This window comes from Thunnus thynnus, chromosome 21, assembly GCF_963924715.1.
Source record: "Thunnus thynnus chromosome 21, fThuThy2.1, whole genome shotgun sequence".
Classification (NCBI taxonomy): domain Eukaryota; kingdom Metazoa; phylum Chordata; class Actinopteri; order Scombriformes; family Scombridae; genus Thunnus; species Thunnus thynnus.
The window spans coordinates 26464313-26480779 of NC_089537.1; the positions used below are offsets into that span (position 1 = coordinate 26464313).

The window sequence follows — 16467 nt, forward strand, 5'->3', positions numbered from 1 at the left end:
CTTTTAAGACTCTGCTTACATGTTCAAGAAAGCAGCAGCCGATCTCACTGAGGTGCGGCTGCTCCTTGTTGAACTTCTTCTCCAGGCCTTTTAGGAACTTCCTCTGGAACCGGTAGATATCTTCAATGTTGCCAAAGATGGTACGAAGCTGCTCCTCATTGAACATGTCCGTCCTCTTGCGGCACTGTTTGATGTAACCCTGAGAGAAATTCAGGCAGGGTCAGAACCTGCTGCACAAACACTGACTTCTAAGTTTTATTTAGTTTTCTGGTTTTTGTAGACAATAGGCAAGAGCATGACAGAACATGACAAATATGCAGATTTTAATAACAATAACAGTACAATGACAGATATGGGGAGGAGACAATGTCCATTATTCTTCCTGAATGAAATCATATATTCTATATGTCCATTACCACAGCTTTCTTGTTGTTGATTGTGTATGTCTTTAAATGTTGCTACAATCTATTTTGAGCAGTGTCATTTTGTTGGCTACTAGCTCAATTGCCAGTAAGTCCATTTCGGATTCACTCTTTCAGTTATCCACATCATATTCCGTAACAGTCTTTGTCCAGTTAACTGCTAGAAATGCAGATGTAAGGCACTGTTTGTTTACTTTTGCTTTATATTCTTTTCAAGTTAACATGTAGCTGGACAGAGGAGAATCTGTTCAATTAACCTGAATGCCAATAGATCTTTCCAGAATCTTTTGACATCAGGGCAAAGTCATATTGAGTGCATGAGTATGCCAACATCAGCCATGCCAGCACGTTTCTCATACAGTCTGGTTCATTTTCTTTAATCTACATGGTTGATGTTTAAAACAATTAGTGCATTTATATTTAGTTAAAAACCTAAATTGGAAGAGATATAACTAGCCCTCTGTTAGTTATCTGGGATGTTTGGTAGACAGTATGTAGGGGGAGCATGGCAATGAAAAGAGATAGAGAACAACAGAACCAATGTTTTGAATTGTAAAGTTAATTTTTTTGATATCGATATTGACATTTCTGTGTCTTACTAGTGTAAGTAGAACAGTGGTTTGAGACCTGTCAGCCAATCAGAAAAGAGTATTCTCTGTGGCCATGGTACAGGAATGGGTTTAATAGAAGTAGTGCATAATAATAATAATAATAATGAGTACATTCTGTATTTTAGAGAGCAGTGAGTTGCAGTTTTATGTGTATCTTAACAACCAGACCTCGCAGATGTCTTTCAGGTGTTTGATGTAGTCTCTCTCTGTGCTCATAATCTCATTGATGACGTTGGTCCTCATCTGTTCCTTGCAGGGTAAACCAGGTCCTAAGAGCAAGCCTAGGCCTGTCCGGTCCTCCTCTCCTGCCTGCGGCTCCTCCAGGTGAGCTAGATACTCCTCCATGGGCTCATCCTGGTTTACACGCAACTGACAAGGACACAAGTGTAACATTCATTGTCTGACACAGCTTCACTCCAACAATCAATCCTACACCTCTTATTAATTCTCTCCACAAAAATCTAATGTTAAAGGCAGTTCCTTTTTTGTAATAACCTCTGGCATATAGCTGTGCCAGTGATTTATTAGGAGAAAAAAGCACAAACATTTTGAGAAGCTATATTCTGTCTAGGCTTTTTTCTTTTGTTCTTGAAAGGAAAAGTCAAATTTTAATGAACATCCACAAAAAAAAAGCCAAATCCCTAATTTTGCAGATTACAAAAAGGTTCACAACAGGTTGGCTTCATATTACTCAGTCTGCCAATACTCCACCAGCTGCAGCCATTAATCAAGCAGGGTAATTAAAAACTGTATGACTGTAGTGTGTGTGTGTTCCACTAGCCTGGGCAGAGTTTGTCTCACCCGTACAAAGCTGGCAGGGAACCAGCCCTCGCTGTCCATGATGCGACCCCACCACCACTCCTTGTTGGTGGCATCCACTACTTCGATGACATCACCGGCCTTAAAGCCCAGCTCTTGGTCATCCATGGTGACGTGGTCCCAAAGGGCCTCCGCGTACACCACACTGCCATCGCTGATCAGCTGCAGAGAAAGCACCACAGGAGGAAAAGAGGTCAGGCTTCAGTTCAGATTATTTCTAGTTTCAGCATGTGGAACGACTTTATACCAGATATATATATATATATATATATATATATATATATATATATATATATATGCTGGCTTCATCTATCCCTTGATGGCTTTTTGTCATTCAGACAGAGGTTTCTTTAACATTCATGTTCTTTAGGGCTTTATTCAGACATTTACAGAAAGAGGCACAATGCTTGCGTGATGTGAGTGGGAGCTGAAAGTCTTAATTAATTACCATAGTTAGCGTGAGGGATTCTCTCCATCGCCCCTCACAGTGAATCCACTGACACATTTTCACATCATTTTCATCATTTAAAGGTGGGTGTGTAGGATTTAGTGGAATCTAGCAGTGAGGTTGCAGATTGCAACCCCCCCTTTTGCATGACAAAAGTGACATGGGAACTTGGACAGTTGGACATGGGAAAGGAAAGAAATCAAAAAAATATATCTGAATGGTGTGTTCAAATACATTCTGTATATAAGAAACACTGTTCCATTACTGATGGCTAGCTAATTGGGAAGTTGGCTGAGTGCAACTTGAAGCTGAACATGCTTTTGAAATAAAATTTGCATATATTTCATATCTGCCTGGAGAAAGCTGAAGACTTTGTACCACCTGGAAGATTGAGATGAGCCTTCATATATTATATTAAAGGGTGACATCAACATCATACACATAAAGTACTACACAGCCCAGTAACTCTATCACAGCCACAAACATGTAATGCAATGTGTGACAGAAATAAGGGAGCCACTCAAAGTTGGAAAAACGAATGCAATAATCATGCAAGTACTCAGAAAAAACAAAGAAAAAAAGGTTGGTTTGGATGGTGGCATGCTCTGACACAGCAGCTTTGTCTGTCTATTATAGCTTTTACAGTTATTTATTTTACTTTTTTAATAAATCTGTCTTCTTTTTTCTTCTTCAGTTTTTCTTTTTAGCAAGTTGCACCATCTTGGAACAAAACTACTGTTTTGTGTGAAAGTATATTGACAATAAAGTTGATTTGAATTGAACTGAATTGGAGTAAGCAAAAAATTTGAACATAAGAGAAACATTTTTGTAGTTGTGACATTTTTTTTTAAATTTAGTGTTACAACAAAGTTACCAAATTGCAATTAATCAGTGCACATGTCATATGTCCTCTTGGTACAAAGTATTAGTATTCATATTTAGTATTATAATTAGTAAGATTAGTCAGCATACTGCCAGTGCAGTGCCTTGGAATATAGTATTAACTTGTGTTAGTACCAAACCTGGTTTTGGGACAGTGAAGGTCCATTTAATGTCATGAGGTTAAAGGGAAGCCCTCAATTCAGCACACATATGCTAGCAGCATACTACTGTTCACTGAAACTTTATTATTTAGTTTAACAAGCAGGTTAACAAGCAGGCAGTGGTGAGCAGACACTGATTGCTGTTGAAGTCTGAGTGCAGCATGAGAAATCAATGCGTGGTAGACGAAGACTAAGTAGACTAAGATGGAGACAGAGATAATGTAGCAGGAAGAGGAAGTGGGAGAGACAGAGGAAGAGGAGGCAGAAACAGAGTAAGACCTGGAGGAGATGGAACCAGTGTTATTGATGTAGACAATGCAGTGGTCATATTTCACACTGCCTCATACACACCGCCAGTTGCACTGCGTCAACATGGCCCCAGCCCCCTCAGAGACCATCCATTATACTGTTCAGCCTCTCATTCCTGCAGAGGCAACACTAATCCTGCTGGACCATCAGCCCAGCATCCCTCTGCTCTGCAGGATCTGTTCCTGGAGCTGGATGCCTTTCCCAACACCTTACCAGTGTTGTTAAAGACATACAGTCATTTTATTTCTCTCTCTGTGATCTGGTTCTCAGCTCCACTGATCCATCATGGCGATGAGGAAAACAGACGATGTGGCTGTTGCTAAGCAACACACCCACACATCGTGCTTCTCTGCTGTCTTTCTCTCCAGATTGCTCTGTGACTACATGACGCCACAATATCCCGTTATTAAATGTTACGATAGTAAACAACTAAATACATCTTGATGTAAACAGGTCCAAAATCATGACATTGCTCATAGAGCTCGTCCTAAGAGTCACCATGGCAACAGCAATGGTAAATTATCACACACACACACACACACACACACACACACACACACACACACACACACACAAGCAGCTGTGTCCCCATCACCTTTCCCCCTGATCCTGATGTGAACAGCTGAGTGGGACATAAACAGGTCTGGCCCTGAGGGGATTGTGCTCAAGAAAGCAGGGCTCATGAACTGGTTTAATTCATATCTTAGTAACGTAAAGTCAACTGATGTATTTAAGTAATGTTCTCAAAATGCTCTTTATAGTAGAATAACTACGAGACAATGTATGACAAGTTGTCCCGTTATGAGACAATAATGCACACAACTGTACTGTAGGGGTGACGAGTGCCATTAACATGAAGAAGCAGAGTGGCCTCTGCAGCCACTTACCAAAGGAAAAAAGAAAAGTGTGTACATTTTCTTTCACTTTAAAGCTGCTGTAAACATTTTATTAACACTAGAAACATAACCATGAGATATCATCAGCTCTCCAGGCTGACCTGGAGCACAGACAATTTTAAGAGACAACTGTCTTTTCTCTTGATTTTAATGTGACTGTTTCCTGTTTGACCAACAAGCAGAAAACTGCTGTTCTCCAGGAATACAATCTCAAGCAACATTAAGCACGTGAACCAGTATGACAGGCATTTGACTTTAACAGCCCTTATTTAGCTAAACTGTCACAACTGTTGCTATTGTTGCTATACTATAACTGCAGTGTATTCTTGGCAGTTTCATTTAGAACATCAGACAAACATCTGTGTGAGAGGTGTGCCATTATACTGTATGTTACAAGAAAATAAAGGAGGACACCAGGCAGTCAATCAGGGTTAAGAATTATCAGTGGCCATAAGTTCAGCATAACATACATTTCCACAGCACTCATTTCATCAGTACAACAAAGTCATGTTATACTCACCACTCACTCTCTCTCCTCAAACAGAAATACTGTTTTCATTTGCTTATTATTTCCAAGTGCTTCTATTTGCTGTTTTATGGAATGCTGTTAATCTACTGTCTGAAATCTAACACCTGGAAATGCTTCATATTAAAAAGCCTACCAGGAAAGGGAAGGAAGAATCAAGGAAACAGGTAAACATGAAGGAAGCGTTGAGTTTGCATCAACAGCAAATTAAACGCCACCCAATCAGAAAACAAGGAGGCTTATTACAAAAGAATGATCAAATATGCTAAACAGAGGAAATTATAATAAATGTCTCTGATATAAATCTGCTTCAAATAAGTTCAAATGAAGGTAAATAAAGGTTCTGCCCACAAATAATATCTCTACATGTAAACTTTGAAAAGAACAATTAGTGGTTTATTGATATTCATAAAATGATATTCATCAATATTCATTTATCAATAATTTCCCCGATAATATCTCCCATTATGAGCATAATTGATGCATCTGTTATTAAAAAAATGTATTTGTGTTGATGTTATTTATGCTCAAAAATGACACAAAAAAACAAAGTGTCTATTTTGACACACAAACACACAATATGTAATTTCTGCCACTAGGGGTCTCTCAATCAAAACAGTAACAAAAGACGGAGTGTGATGATGTGTGAGTTAGCGTGGGATCATGGGAGTTGTTGTCTTCATTGTTAAACAACCAGCCTCTCCGGGTTAGGATAGCTTCAGTGTTCATCATTGAGGATGTTTTTACCGAAAGCCGAATTATCTGCAGAGGTCTCCTCCTCTCCAGAAGAAAGAGATCTGGTGATTAAAACAGGTAAAAACACTGAATAAAGCAGTTTCACGTAAAAAAATCTGTATTTCTCGGATGCTGTCTGGTGGACACAGGATGTCCAGTAGGGGCTGTAAGCTGAGCTGATGCTAATGTTTGCTCAGCTTGTTTCTCTGAGCAGGTCTTTACCAGGAGCTGAATTATCCGCAGAGGTCTCCTCCACTCCAAAACATACATACATGGAAATTAAAACTGGTAAAACAGCTGAATAAAGCAGTTTCACATGAAAAAGCGGTGTTTCTCTGACACTGTTCAGCAGACACAGGGGCTGTTAGCCAAGCTGTTACTAATGTTTGCTCTGCTTGTTTCTCTGATAACTTAAGACACAGACATTCAACATGTTTTTTATCCGCAGCCGAATTATCCACAGAGGTCTCCTCCTCTCCAAAACAAATGTAAATGGGGATTAACACCATAAAAACACTAAATAAAGCAGTTTCACTTAAAAAAATCTGTGTTTCTCCGATGCTGTTTGGCAGAAAGAGGACGTCCGGGAAGGGCTGTTAGCCGAGCTGATCCTAACGTTTGCTCAGCTTGTTTCTCTGATAACTTAAGATCTAAACATCTGATGACTAAAATCCTTAATCTGGTTAAAAGATACAGTTAAAAATAACCGAGATCTAAAAAGTTTAACATAAAAATGTGGCTTACAACTGAATAAAAGTCAATTTATGGCGGGCAACCACAACGGCGATCTATTATCTTATATGTGTATACTCTTTGGTAGACGCCATTGTGGCGAACAACAATAACGCCAATGCATGCACCTTGCGCGTGTATACTCTTTGGTAGACGGGGTATGACACCATTGACAGATGACCAAATGAAATGGACTGTTACCTTGATTAAAATTACAGATTTCTCTGGGTTTGAAAATAGTTGGAAACATTTGTTTTAATGTAAGTCCACAACTCAACAAAGTATATAACATAGGTCTAGTTGTTCTTAGACATTTTAATGCAGAATAGTTACATATGATAGCTTTAAGATAATCCCATCTATCTATCTGTTAGAAGAACCAGGCTGGAGATAGAAGTGTACGGGAGAGGACTGGAGTAGATCCATTCAGTCAAAGTCATCTTGTTTATTTCCACATGGAGGTTACTGTGACAGTAAACTGTCTTGCCTTTAGCTCTAGTCTCTCATTTCAAATTCTGTATCCTGAGATATCACCTCTGTTTACCTGAACAAAGTGCTATACTGCAAACCAGTTTAGCAACAGCAGCTAATGTTAAAGTGCAACAACACTAGCTTCTATTACTGTAGTGATGACAACAAGACAGCAATGGTTAGCTGAGCTTGTACTGGTTGGCAAAGTTATTATATTAACTTATATTACATAATATATTACATTAAATTATTATCATGATTATTACACAAGTCAATGAGAAAATAGGCAGGTCAGATCAGGAAACAAATCCATCATGTCTATTCAGTTCTGTTGAAACTGTTCAGACCACATTCAGCTAGTTACCTAAGAGCTGAGGAGCTGTAAGAGGGTCGCCACAGAGTGTGTTACATCACCTGAAAGCTCTCTTTATACTAGTGTGGATTTTAAAGGGTCAGTTCGTCCAAATTATGTTTTCATATTCTCACTTTACTCATGTTGTATCTATCCATGCAGATACTGGAGTTTTGGTTTTATATGTTGAGGTTTTGGGATATCTGTCTGTGAGATTTCCACCTTCAACCCAATACACAGTAAGAGAATGGAATTTGGTTTGTTAGCTAAAGTAGTGGCCCCAACCTTTGTTGCTTACTTGCATTGAGTTGTTATCAGTCTAATAAAATTCAATACATTTACCGATTTTTCCTAATTGTTTCATTTCAATACATTTCAGAGGCCTATAAGACTATACACTACTGTACTACACATTAAGAAGAAAAGGAAGGATTAGAGAAAACTTGAGAAACTAAATGTTATTTTGTAGCAGAATTTTATTTTTACTTGTTTGCTACACCATTAATAACCTCACAACCACTTAGATTCATCTTGTGATTCCTTGGCGGGTTAGGGACCACCTGCTTAAAGCTGCACTCATGAATATTTCCATATTAACAATGGATGAAATGACTCTGCGTAACGTGAAAGGTGTCACTCATAGTGAAAATTTTCACAAACTCTGCAGTTCCCCTCAGCTCTACAGAGCCTTTGAGCCTTTTTCCTTTCATTGTTTTGGTTTTACGGCCCACAGCTTCAATGTTTGGTTCAGTTTCAGCAATCTCATCAGCATTGTTTCCAGCAGCAGCAGCAGCAGCAGCAGCAGCAGGCGGCAGCTGTTTTTAGTGAAAAGGCTCTGATAAAGCCACTGTACACTACCTGCCCAGCAGCAAACAGCAGACAGACACAGTAAGAGACTAGCTAGTGAACACAGTGGAGCATTAAGCTGCTAAAGAGACACATATTTTGGATCCTGTGCTCATATAGAGTTTACATGTTTTGATCCACACACATGTACACACATCAGCCCACCTCACACTAAATGATCTTGCCTCTCCTCCTGGTTGTACCTGTGTTCTGCTGCTGCCACGCTGGACACCCATCAATCCCAGCAGCCCCGCTCATCAACAGGGCAGTCCTCCTCTGCTCCGGGTCTCTCTTTGTTTCAGTTTTCAAGTCTTTTCCTCCACTAGAAACATGTGTTATGTGTGTGTGTGTGTGTGTGTGTGTGTGTGTGTGTGTGTGTGTGTGTGTGTGTGTTTGTTTGTGTGTGTTTGTGTGTGTGCGTGTGTGTTCTCTACTGGAAGGCCAGAAGGAACATGAGCACCACGTTGATGATGATGAGCAGCATCATGATGAGGAACACCACAACCTTCTGTGTCTCTGGGGGGAGGTTGCAGCGCAGCATGGTGTTGAGGAGTCCCATCCTCTGCCTGCTCCACCTCCCCGAGCCACTGCCACGAGCCATCAGTCCCCTGGCCTCCTCCTCTTCCTCCTCCTCAGCGCCGCCGCCCCTCCCCCGTCTCCTTTCCCTCAACGCGGAGCCTCCACACCAAACCACGTCCCCTCGTCCTCCTCCTCGAGTATCTCCGTCGCTGTTCTCTAGCACTCCTCTCCTCCTCCGCTCGGCTCCGGCGGTCGCCTCCTCTGCTTCTCCTGCCACTTTGCCGATGCCCAGCGGTGCCCCGGCCTGCCCGTGGAGGCTGGGTGCCTATTTGTGTCAGTGTATGTGTATGTGTGTGTGTGTGTGTGTGTGTGTGTGTGTGAATCTGCGCGTTGTGAAGCTATTTGTGTGTTACGTGCTGTGCATCCCCCCTCCTCCTTCACTCCCTTTCTCCTCTTTGAGAAACAGGCACCTCCCCTCTCTCTTTCTTCTATCTGTCTTCCACCACGTTTAGTCTTTCTTCCCCCTTTCGTTCCTCTTGGCTCTCTCTCGGTCAGGATGTCAGGATGAAAGGCGGAGGACAGGATGCTGCGTCTCTCCTGTTCAGGCTCATGCCTCCCCGTCTTTTCCTCGTCTCTTCTTTTTATTCCTCTGTCCTCTTGTTTTCCGGCCCGCTCTTCTCTTGCTCTACCCTACATACGCTGAGTCGTTTCTACCTTGCATGCAAATCGGCCATTTGTTCTCCCTCTGGCTTGCTTTTCTGTCTTCGTGTCTGCCCACCTTTTCTCTCCGTTAAGAGCTCCTGCTAAAATGGTGCTCGGTGCTCTGCCTGGAGCTGTGCTGCCTCAGCCATCCATCTAACTACCAGGATCGCCCTCTTTTTTTCTTTTTTTTTTCCCTTCCTTCCCTTCCTTTTTTGTGTGCCCACCCTTGTATAGCCAGCAGCCAATCAGGATGCAGAGTGTGTCAGCGTATCCTGGATACGAGAGTGGTTGAGGCAGGGCCATAGCAACCACTGAGGGGGAGAGGGGGGGGGTGGGGGTGGGGTGCTGGAATGAAAGGCATGGGGAGGGGGGGCGGTGGAGACCATGCAGAATAATGGACCGATCCCAAGGGAAATGACTAGTGTGTGTGTGTGTGTGTGTGTGTGTGTGTGCACATGTGCAGGGGTGTAAGGTTGAGGTGGTTTCAGAAGGAGGCAGATAAAGCCATTTCCTCCATTCATATACATTCATATCCATCTCGCAAATAACACATTATGATGAAATTGGTTATTGTGCTTTCCATAATAATAGTAGTCAGAAAAACATTAAATATGACTTCATGTGTATCTGTCCAATTACGTTTGAACCCTAAACTTTGGGCACTATGTGTTAAAAAGGCTATATCTCCCACATAGTTGTATACACTGATCTCAAATTAAAGCTGAGACTTTTCACTTTAATGTAGTATCAATTACTTTATTTACAATGCAGTGTGCTGAAGCACAGAGCCTGAAGAACAAAAAATGTGTAACTGTCCAAATACTTACTGTCTTGACTATATATTAATGTTTCCTCTAATTTTTCCTTAATGCCTCTCAATTACAGTGGATTATCAGTAGCATTTCCCATGATTATCATACCTGTGTTTCAACTAGCTTGTAGCAACTAACCTGGTGAAGTCAGTGAACCACTGTTTTCCCAGGTTCCACCTCTCCATGGACCTGACCTCAATATGCAGGTGGATTCACCACAACTAATCTACAACACACTCATTCATTTCCACATGAAGCCAAGACAGCATGGAGCTGACAGATGAAAACAGTTGAAAATGCCTATGATTTCCCAGAGCCCGAGGTAACATATTCAAACCACCAGTTTTGTTCTACCAACATCCAAAACTTAACAATATTCAGTGTTCAACAGACATTCAGGAAACAGATCGAAGAAGAAAATCCTCACAACCAACGATCCACACAGATCTCTTTATAAGCTGCTCACATTTCATCAAACCTTTGTGAGTCTCCTGTATGAGGCCTGACTACTGCTCTCTGTGCAGTAAGGACCATCTGCCAGAACCACACAGCACCATTTGCTGACACACATTTTAACCCCTGCTGTCTCTACATAACAGGCAGTACCACACATCAGTCACCCACAGGATGGCGGCAAAGTGCTGACTCTGTCTGCCAAATACTCAAGAAGAAGAAGAAAACTGTGAGGGAGAGTGGGGCAGAGGGAGTGGAAGACAATAACTCTAAGGGCCCTATTTTATGCCCGGCGCAAAGCGGCGCCAAGTGCAGCACAAGTGTCTTTGTTAGTTTCAGACTGACGCAGTTGTCATTTTCCTGTCCAGCGACCACGTTGTTTAAATAGCAAATGCACTTTCGCCCATCAGAGCACCCATGGGTGTGTTGGTAAAAAAATGAGGTGTGGTCAGGCTCGTTGTTGGCACATTGCTATCTTGAGGCAGCAGAGAGTGATTGCGCTATTAACCAACAAATACCTGGTCTGAAGTCAATGGCACAGTGTTTCACTGTTATTTTGAGGGCGCATTATCATTATAGTAATATGCACCTACATAGGCAGGTTCACAACATACACTCTGCTTGTTACACACACAGGAGCGCAGCAGCACACAAACATGCAGTCAGCATATTTTAAAAAATACATGTCATCATGGTTAGGCATAATATATATGAGGGAAATACATAACAACCCCTTAAAACCATGCGCCTGGCGCATCAACCATTTTTCCTCCATTAAAATAGCAAAAGTGGATTTGGACACACCCTAAATGCACTTGCGCCATGCGCTTCAGACCATGCACTTTAGATCGTTAACATAGGGCCCTAAGTAATTGATTTCATGCCTGAAATCACTGACAGGTTGAAACTAGCATGAAGGTATATGATTATTTAAAATCAGATGTTGCTGAAAATGAATCAAACCTGCTAAATCACAGTGACAGAAAGCTACATTTTATGTTTAAAATCACCAGATCAAGACTGGATGGGAAATACATGATTTCAGTTTGGTCTATTTGAATCTAAACTTGAAGTCTGGGCAAAATGGATCAATGTGAGTGAGCCAACTCTCCATCTATTGCTTACATTTATCAGACTTCAGATATGGTGGGTAGTGTTTTGTATGAAGGTCCTTAGTGAATATTGCCTTTATAGACCACATGATGGTGTTATAATTAAACCTCCATGAATGGAATTTGTGGCCATTTGGGGGCAGCACAATACACTGTAAACACAACACTGACATATTATCATCTTAATAATATTATCTAATTATTATCTTAAAGTTCTGACAAACAGCTTAGCTAAAAGTTGCCACATCCAGCAAACACAGAGCAACATTAGCTTTATATTATAGCAATACAACATTAGCAAACAGCTCCCTGCTGCTGATGGTAAAGAGGTTAATGAGAACACTGAGACTAAGCCAAAACAGTAAATGTGCTGTAAAACTGAAACAATGAGGTGAAACACAATAAAATGCTCCTTAGAACTGAATGGAACTCCAGAATTGGTGAAAATTCTCAGTTTTCCATTGTTAATGAGACAATATTCATTAGCACAGCTTTAAGCAGTTACATATTTAAATGAATAAATAGTTACCAAATTATTTGGTGATTGTAAACTGAAGGCGGGGCGAGTAGCCTGCAGTCACAGAGAGGGACCACACGCATGAAATTGTTAAAATGGGGAAAATGATGCATAGTGTCTTTTCTTGAAGGCATTCATGGTGTTGCATTCGTTGTTGTGTGTTGTATGTAGAATGACAAAAGAGAACTTGAGAGAGAAGTTCAAACCCCACCGTCTTTCACAGCTGGCCAATCCCTGTGTGGAGGGATGTGGTTGTCGGATGGTCACTTCTGGAAAGTTACAATAATTGTCTGACACAGCTGCTGTAATGTCAGTAGACTGAACTGATATGGGAAAAACTTGCCACGCTTGTCAAGAAAGAGTAACACAGACATTTCTTGGCCCGAAGAGGTTGCTACAGTATACTGACATCTCAACTATATGGTTGACTGTTGGTCCCGCAGTGCAAATACACCTGTAGATACAGATAGTCAGTGAATTAAGATGCTTTACTGAGGTGCTGTAAGAGTGCATGTATCTTCTCTGTAAATCACATTGCACTGAGCTTGTGCCTCAGCATAATCCAGTGTAGGTATCCATGACAACCAAATAACCCAGCAACCTCAGAGCTTGTTGTTGCCACCCCTCTTAGCCAAAAGGCAATGAGAGCCATTTCCAGCGCTCTGCTGAGGCCGGGCTCTGTTTCACTTGCTACCACTGCATTTGGACTGCATATGCCCAATACAGTATTTCATAGTTAGGCTTCTTACTTTATGTCCTGTCACTTCAGTTCACCTTACCCTGTGACAGTAGTGATTTAAGGACAAGTTGGTTCATATCTCATATAGAATTTTAACAGTCCTCATTAACAAAGCCCAACATCTGCAGACAGGCAGGTCATTGTTCCCCTACAGTTGGAGAGAGGTTTAGAAGAATTTGTGGTATTTAGTCACAACAATGAATCAATTTATTTTGTTCCCTGGAGGGACTGAGTCCACCAGTTCTGCCCCTCTGTCTCAGTGGAGACTCCAAATTGTTTTTTAAGCTGCAGTAATTGTTTTGGAGGAGCATGGCTTTCTGTTGTCACAGCAACTTTGCCCAACAAGCAGCAAGATGTGCCTCTCTGTGGTAGACTTGATAAAGACACTTATGCCATCAGGATCATTTGAAAAATAATATAATCACACAATGCTACATATAGCTGTTTTAATCTTCAATTTAAACCAAATCCCTCAGGTTTGCAGGCCAATCACACTGTTTCTAACTATAACCCTGGTGAAACGCATTATTTGGTGGTGGGATGGGGAGATTGTAGACTTTAATATTGCCTACCTCATTGATAGCAAGTTGTTCTCCTCCACCTCCTCCTGGATGTCCAAAGCGGTGTCCAGAGCCACGGAACTCTTCATACAACAAATCCTCTTCACTGCCCAGCTCGTCCCCAGCCCCCGCCTTCTCCGACGCCCCGTCAGGAACAACCACCGCTGGACGAGACATGGAGGGAGGGGGAGAACATAGGAGAGACAAAGACAAAAAACAGTTTGATGGACTGACTCACATATGTGTTTAATTAAGCCTGGAACCTGGTGCTAAACGAGTTGATATATTGCATTCTCCATCTGAGCGAGTCACTAAATGAGTAAGCAGGTGGGGGATCAATGCTAGTCGGCATTGTCCTTATGATTACTATATATACTACACTGTTCACATACATAGGATTTAAATTGGACTATTTCCCAAAAATATCAGAAAAAGTACAAAGAGTTAGTACTTTTCCAATTAACATTATTCTTAAAGAGAAATTTACAACAAACTCTCATACAATGACACAATAAAAGCCATAATAAATATCAATAGATGAATCAGTAATGAAAAGAAATGGTAGCAGTGTTCATAAACAGCAAACATAGCTGGGATCAGAGTGAACTTCCATCAAATCAGAGGAGGCATGATTTATAGCTAAAATAAAAAAAATTGGCTTTCACCTAAATAGGTCTCACCATGCTCAATAAAAGTGTGTCATTACTGTCACTCCCTGGCTGCCAGGACAATCAGCTCTGAGTGACAGTGACAGTAGAGCTGAGCTTGGGGTGGGGGTAGACACCCGGTGGCTCTATGTTACTGTGCCATCAAATAACCAGACCACATTGACCTAGTCAGGCACACTGGCTAACACAGGCTGTGACATCATCTCATCATCTGACCACCCCCCTGCTGCTGGAAAGGACTTCAGTGTCTTGGTACTGTATGAGCAGGGGTAATGCACCCTCTTAACTTAATTAATATCTATTATTTCTTTGTATTGAACAGACATCAATCACACTTCCCTGCCGGTCCTCTCAGGTGACACAGTTTGACCTGAGTGTGACTGAGTGACCAGACTGTGATGGGTGGCTAGCCATGTTTTGGGCACCTTGAGATCATTTTGGCTGCCTTTTGTGTTTGAACTGCATCCCAAAAAATAATCACCCCCTACTCACGTCAAATAAAAATAGGCATGATCGAGATTGAGAGGACACTGAGTACGGTAGACTCATGCAACGACAGATCACTGATGATTGACAAATTCTTACATAAGGACACTGTTCATGTAAGTGAACACTTATATTAATGTTACATTATCCAAAAGACTTGAAGATGATACATTTTTTAATATAAGTGTACTTTGGGGTTCACCTAAACTTAAGATGATAAAACAGAACACTGTATTTTAGGACTGTTAATAAAGTAAAGTGTTTACTATTGTCTAGAAGCAGACATATTTGCAACCAAGCTGCAGGTGTGTGTGCTACAGTATTTTGATAAATTATCATCATATCCCACTTCAGACTTTATTATTTTATATGAGCATACATTGAACAGACAAAAAACAACTGTCCTAAACAAAAAAGGCTACTTTTATGACAGTTCAGCAGATTTGAGGCTCTGATTGGGCTATTCAAATCTGGCAACACTCATTACATCATAATCAAACAGCATTCAAATCAAGTGTGAGGTCAGTTGTGTTGAACATATAGGGGATAAGGATTAAATAATACCAAGTTGGTTCCTGAAAATATTTAGTAACTACTCATCTCTATGTAAGAACTAGTTTGAGCGGTGCAACCTGTTTTAACTGGAAATCTCCACTTAGTAGATAATCACATCTTGACTAGGCTGAGTTCAAACTTGCTAACAGTGCTTACTGACTCTTGAACATCATTCCAAGGATTATAGACATTTATAGTCTTACAGCATTTGTTGCATTGTTGTCAGAGGTCTCAGAGCACCCAGGGGTCAAGCAGCTCCCTGCCATGACTCATATAAATGCTTACAAGTTGTAACCATGGAGATCTTTCCCATCACTACCTTCCCTGGTACATGAACTCATCATGATCCACTAGACTATACAACATACTTTGGACTACGATGACAACAAGGTACAAAACAATACACTTCTTCAGTGTACAGGTTTGATGTCAGATATTATCATCAACATCTACTCCACATATCTACCGTATATGATGGATATAAACTAAATACTTGTGACATAAGAAAAATTTGAGATAATATGGGCATAAATATGAGCGGTCTCATTCCATGATATTATCAGGCTTCCACAGACAAGGCTTTGTGTTTCCTAATCATATTTCTAATCACAGAAACATCCTCTGAAGTGTCTGAATTCACACTTTTTGGCTACCTGGCTGATGAGCTAAAAATACACTCGCTGTCACACCTCATCATAGGCGTCACCCTCAGCTGCCCTGCCGACAGCTGTTGCCAGGGAGGACGTATCCGTGGTGACAAATCACCGTGGAGACAGAGAGACGGATATAATGAGAAAGCACACAGAGCCCCTTGGGCGATGAGGAAAAGATGCTCTTGGAAAACAAGACTCGGCTATTAGAGAGCGCACGTTACATGCGCCGGGGGGGGGACGTGTTTTAAAAATGAGTCAGACGCTATTTTTTTTCACTTCACTGAACGAGGACAATGAGCAGTGCTCCACAGTCAACATCTGCCACAGCATACTGAAAGTATTGTGCTCTTCTGAACACATACAGCAGCATCATACACATCATATAACACTATACAACATTTCCATCACTGCCAACATCAGGACCATGGAAGTTGCGAATGCTGCCCTCATGGGGGCAGTGTAGGACCCCCTGACTGGTGGT

At 41.3% G+C, this 16467-nt stretch overlaps 1 protein-coding gene across 3 annotated transcripts in view; it reads right to left on the reverse strand.

Moving 5' to 3' along the window:
• The window catches only part of arhgef4 (Rho guanine nucleotide exchange factor (GEF) 4), a 139216-nt gene that overhangs the window by 8207 nt on the left and 114542 nt on the right, over positions 1-16467 (reverse strand). For 2 of the 3 annotated variants that reach the window (XM_067577655.1, XM_067577656.1), the window contains 4 exons: positions 13637-13788; positions 1835-2014; positions 1202-1402; positions 20-199 (listed from right to left, as the gene is read on the reverse strand). In XM_067577655.1, coding sequence (XP_067433756.1) covers positions 20-199; positions 1202-1402; positions 1835-2014; positions 13637-13788 — 713 coding nt within the window. Of the gene's footprint in view, positions 1-19; positions 200-1201; positions 1403-1834; positions 2015-8413; positions 8837-13636; positions 13789-16467 lie in introns of those variants that run through there. The other variant, XM_067577657.1, reaches the window with a different exon arrangement.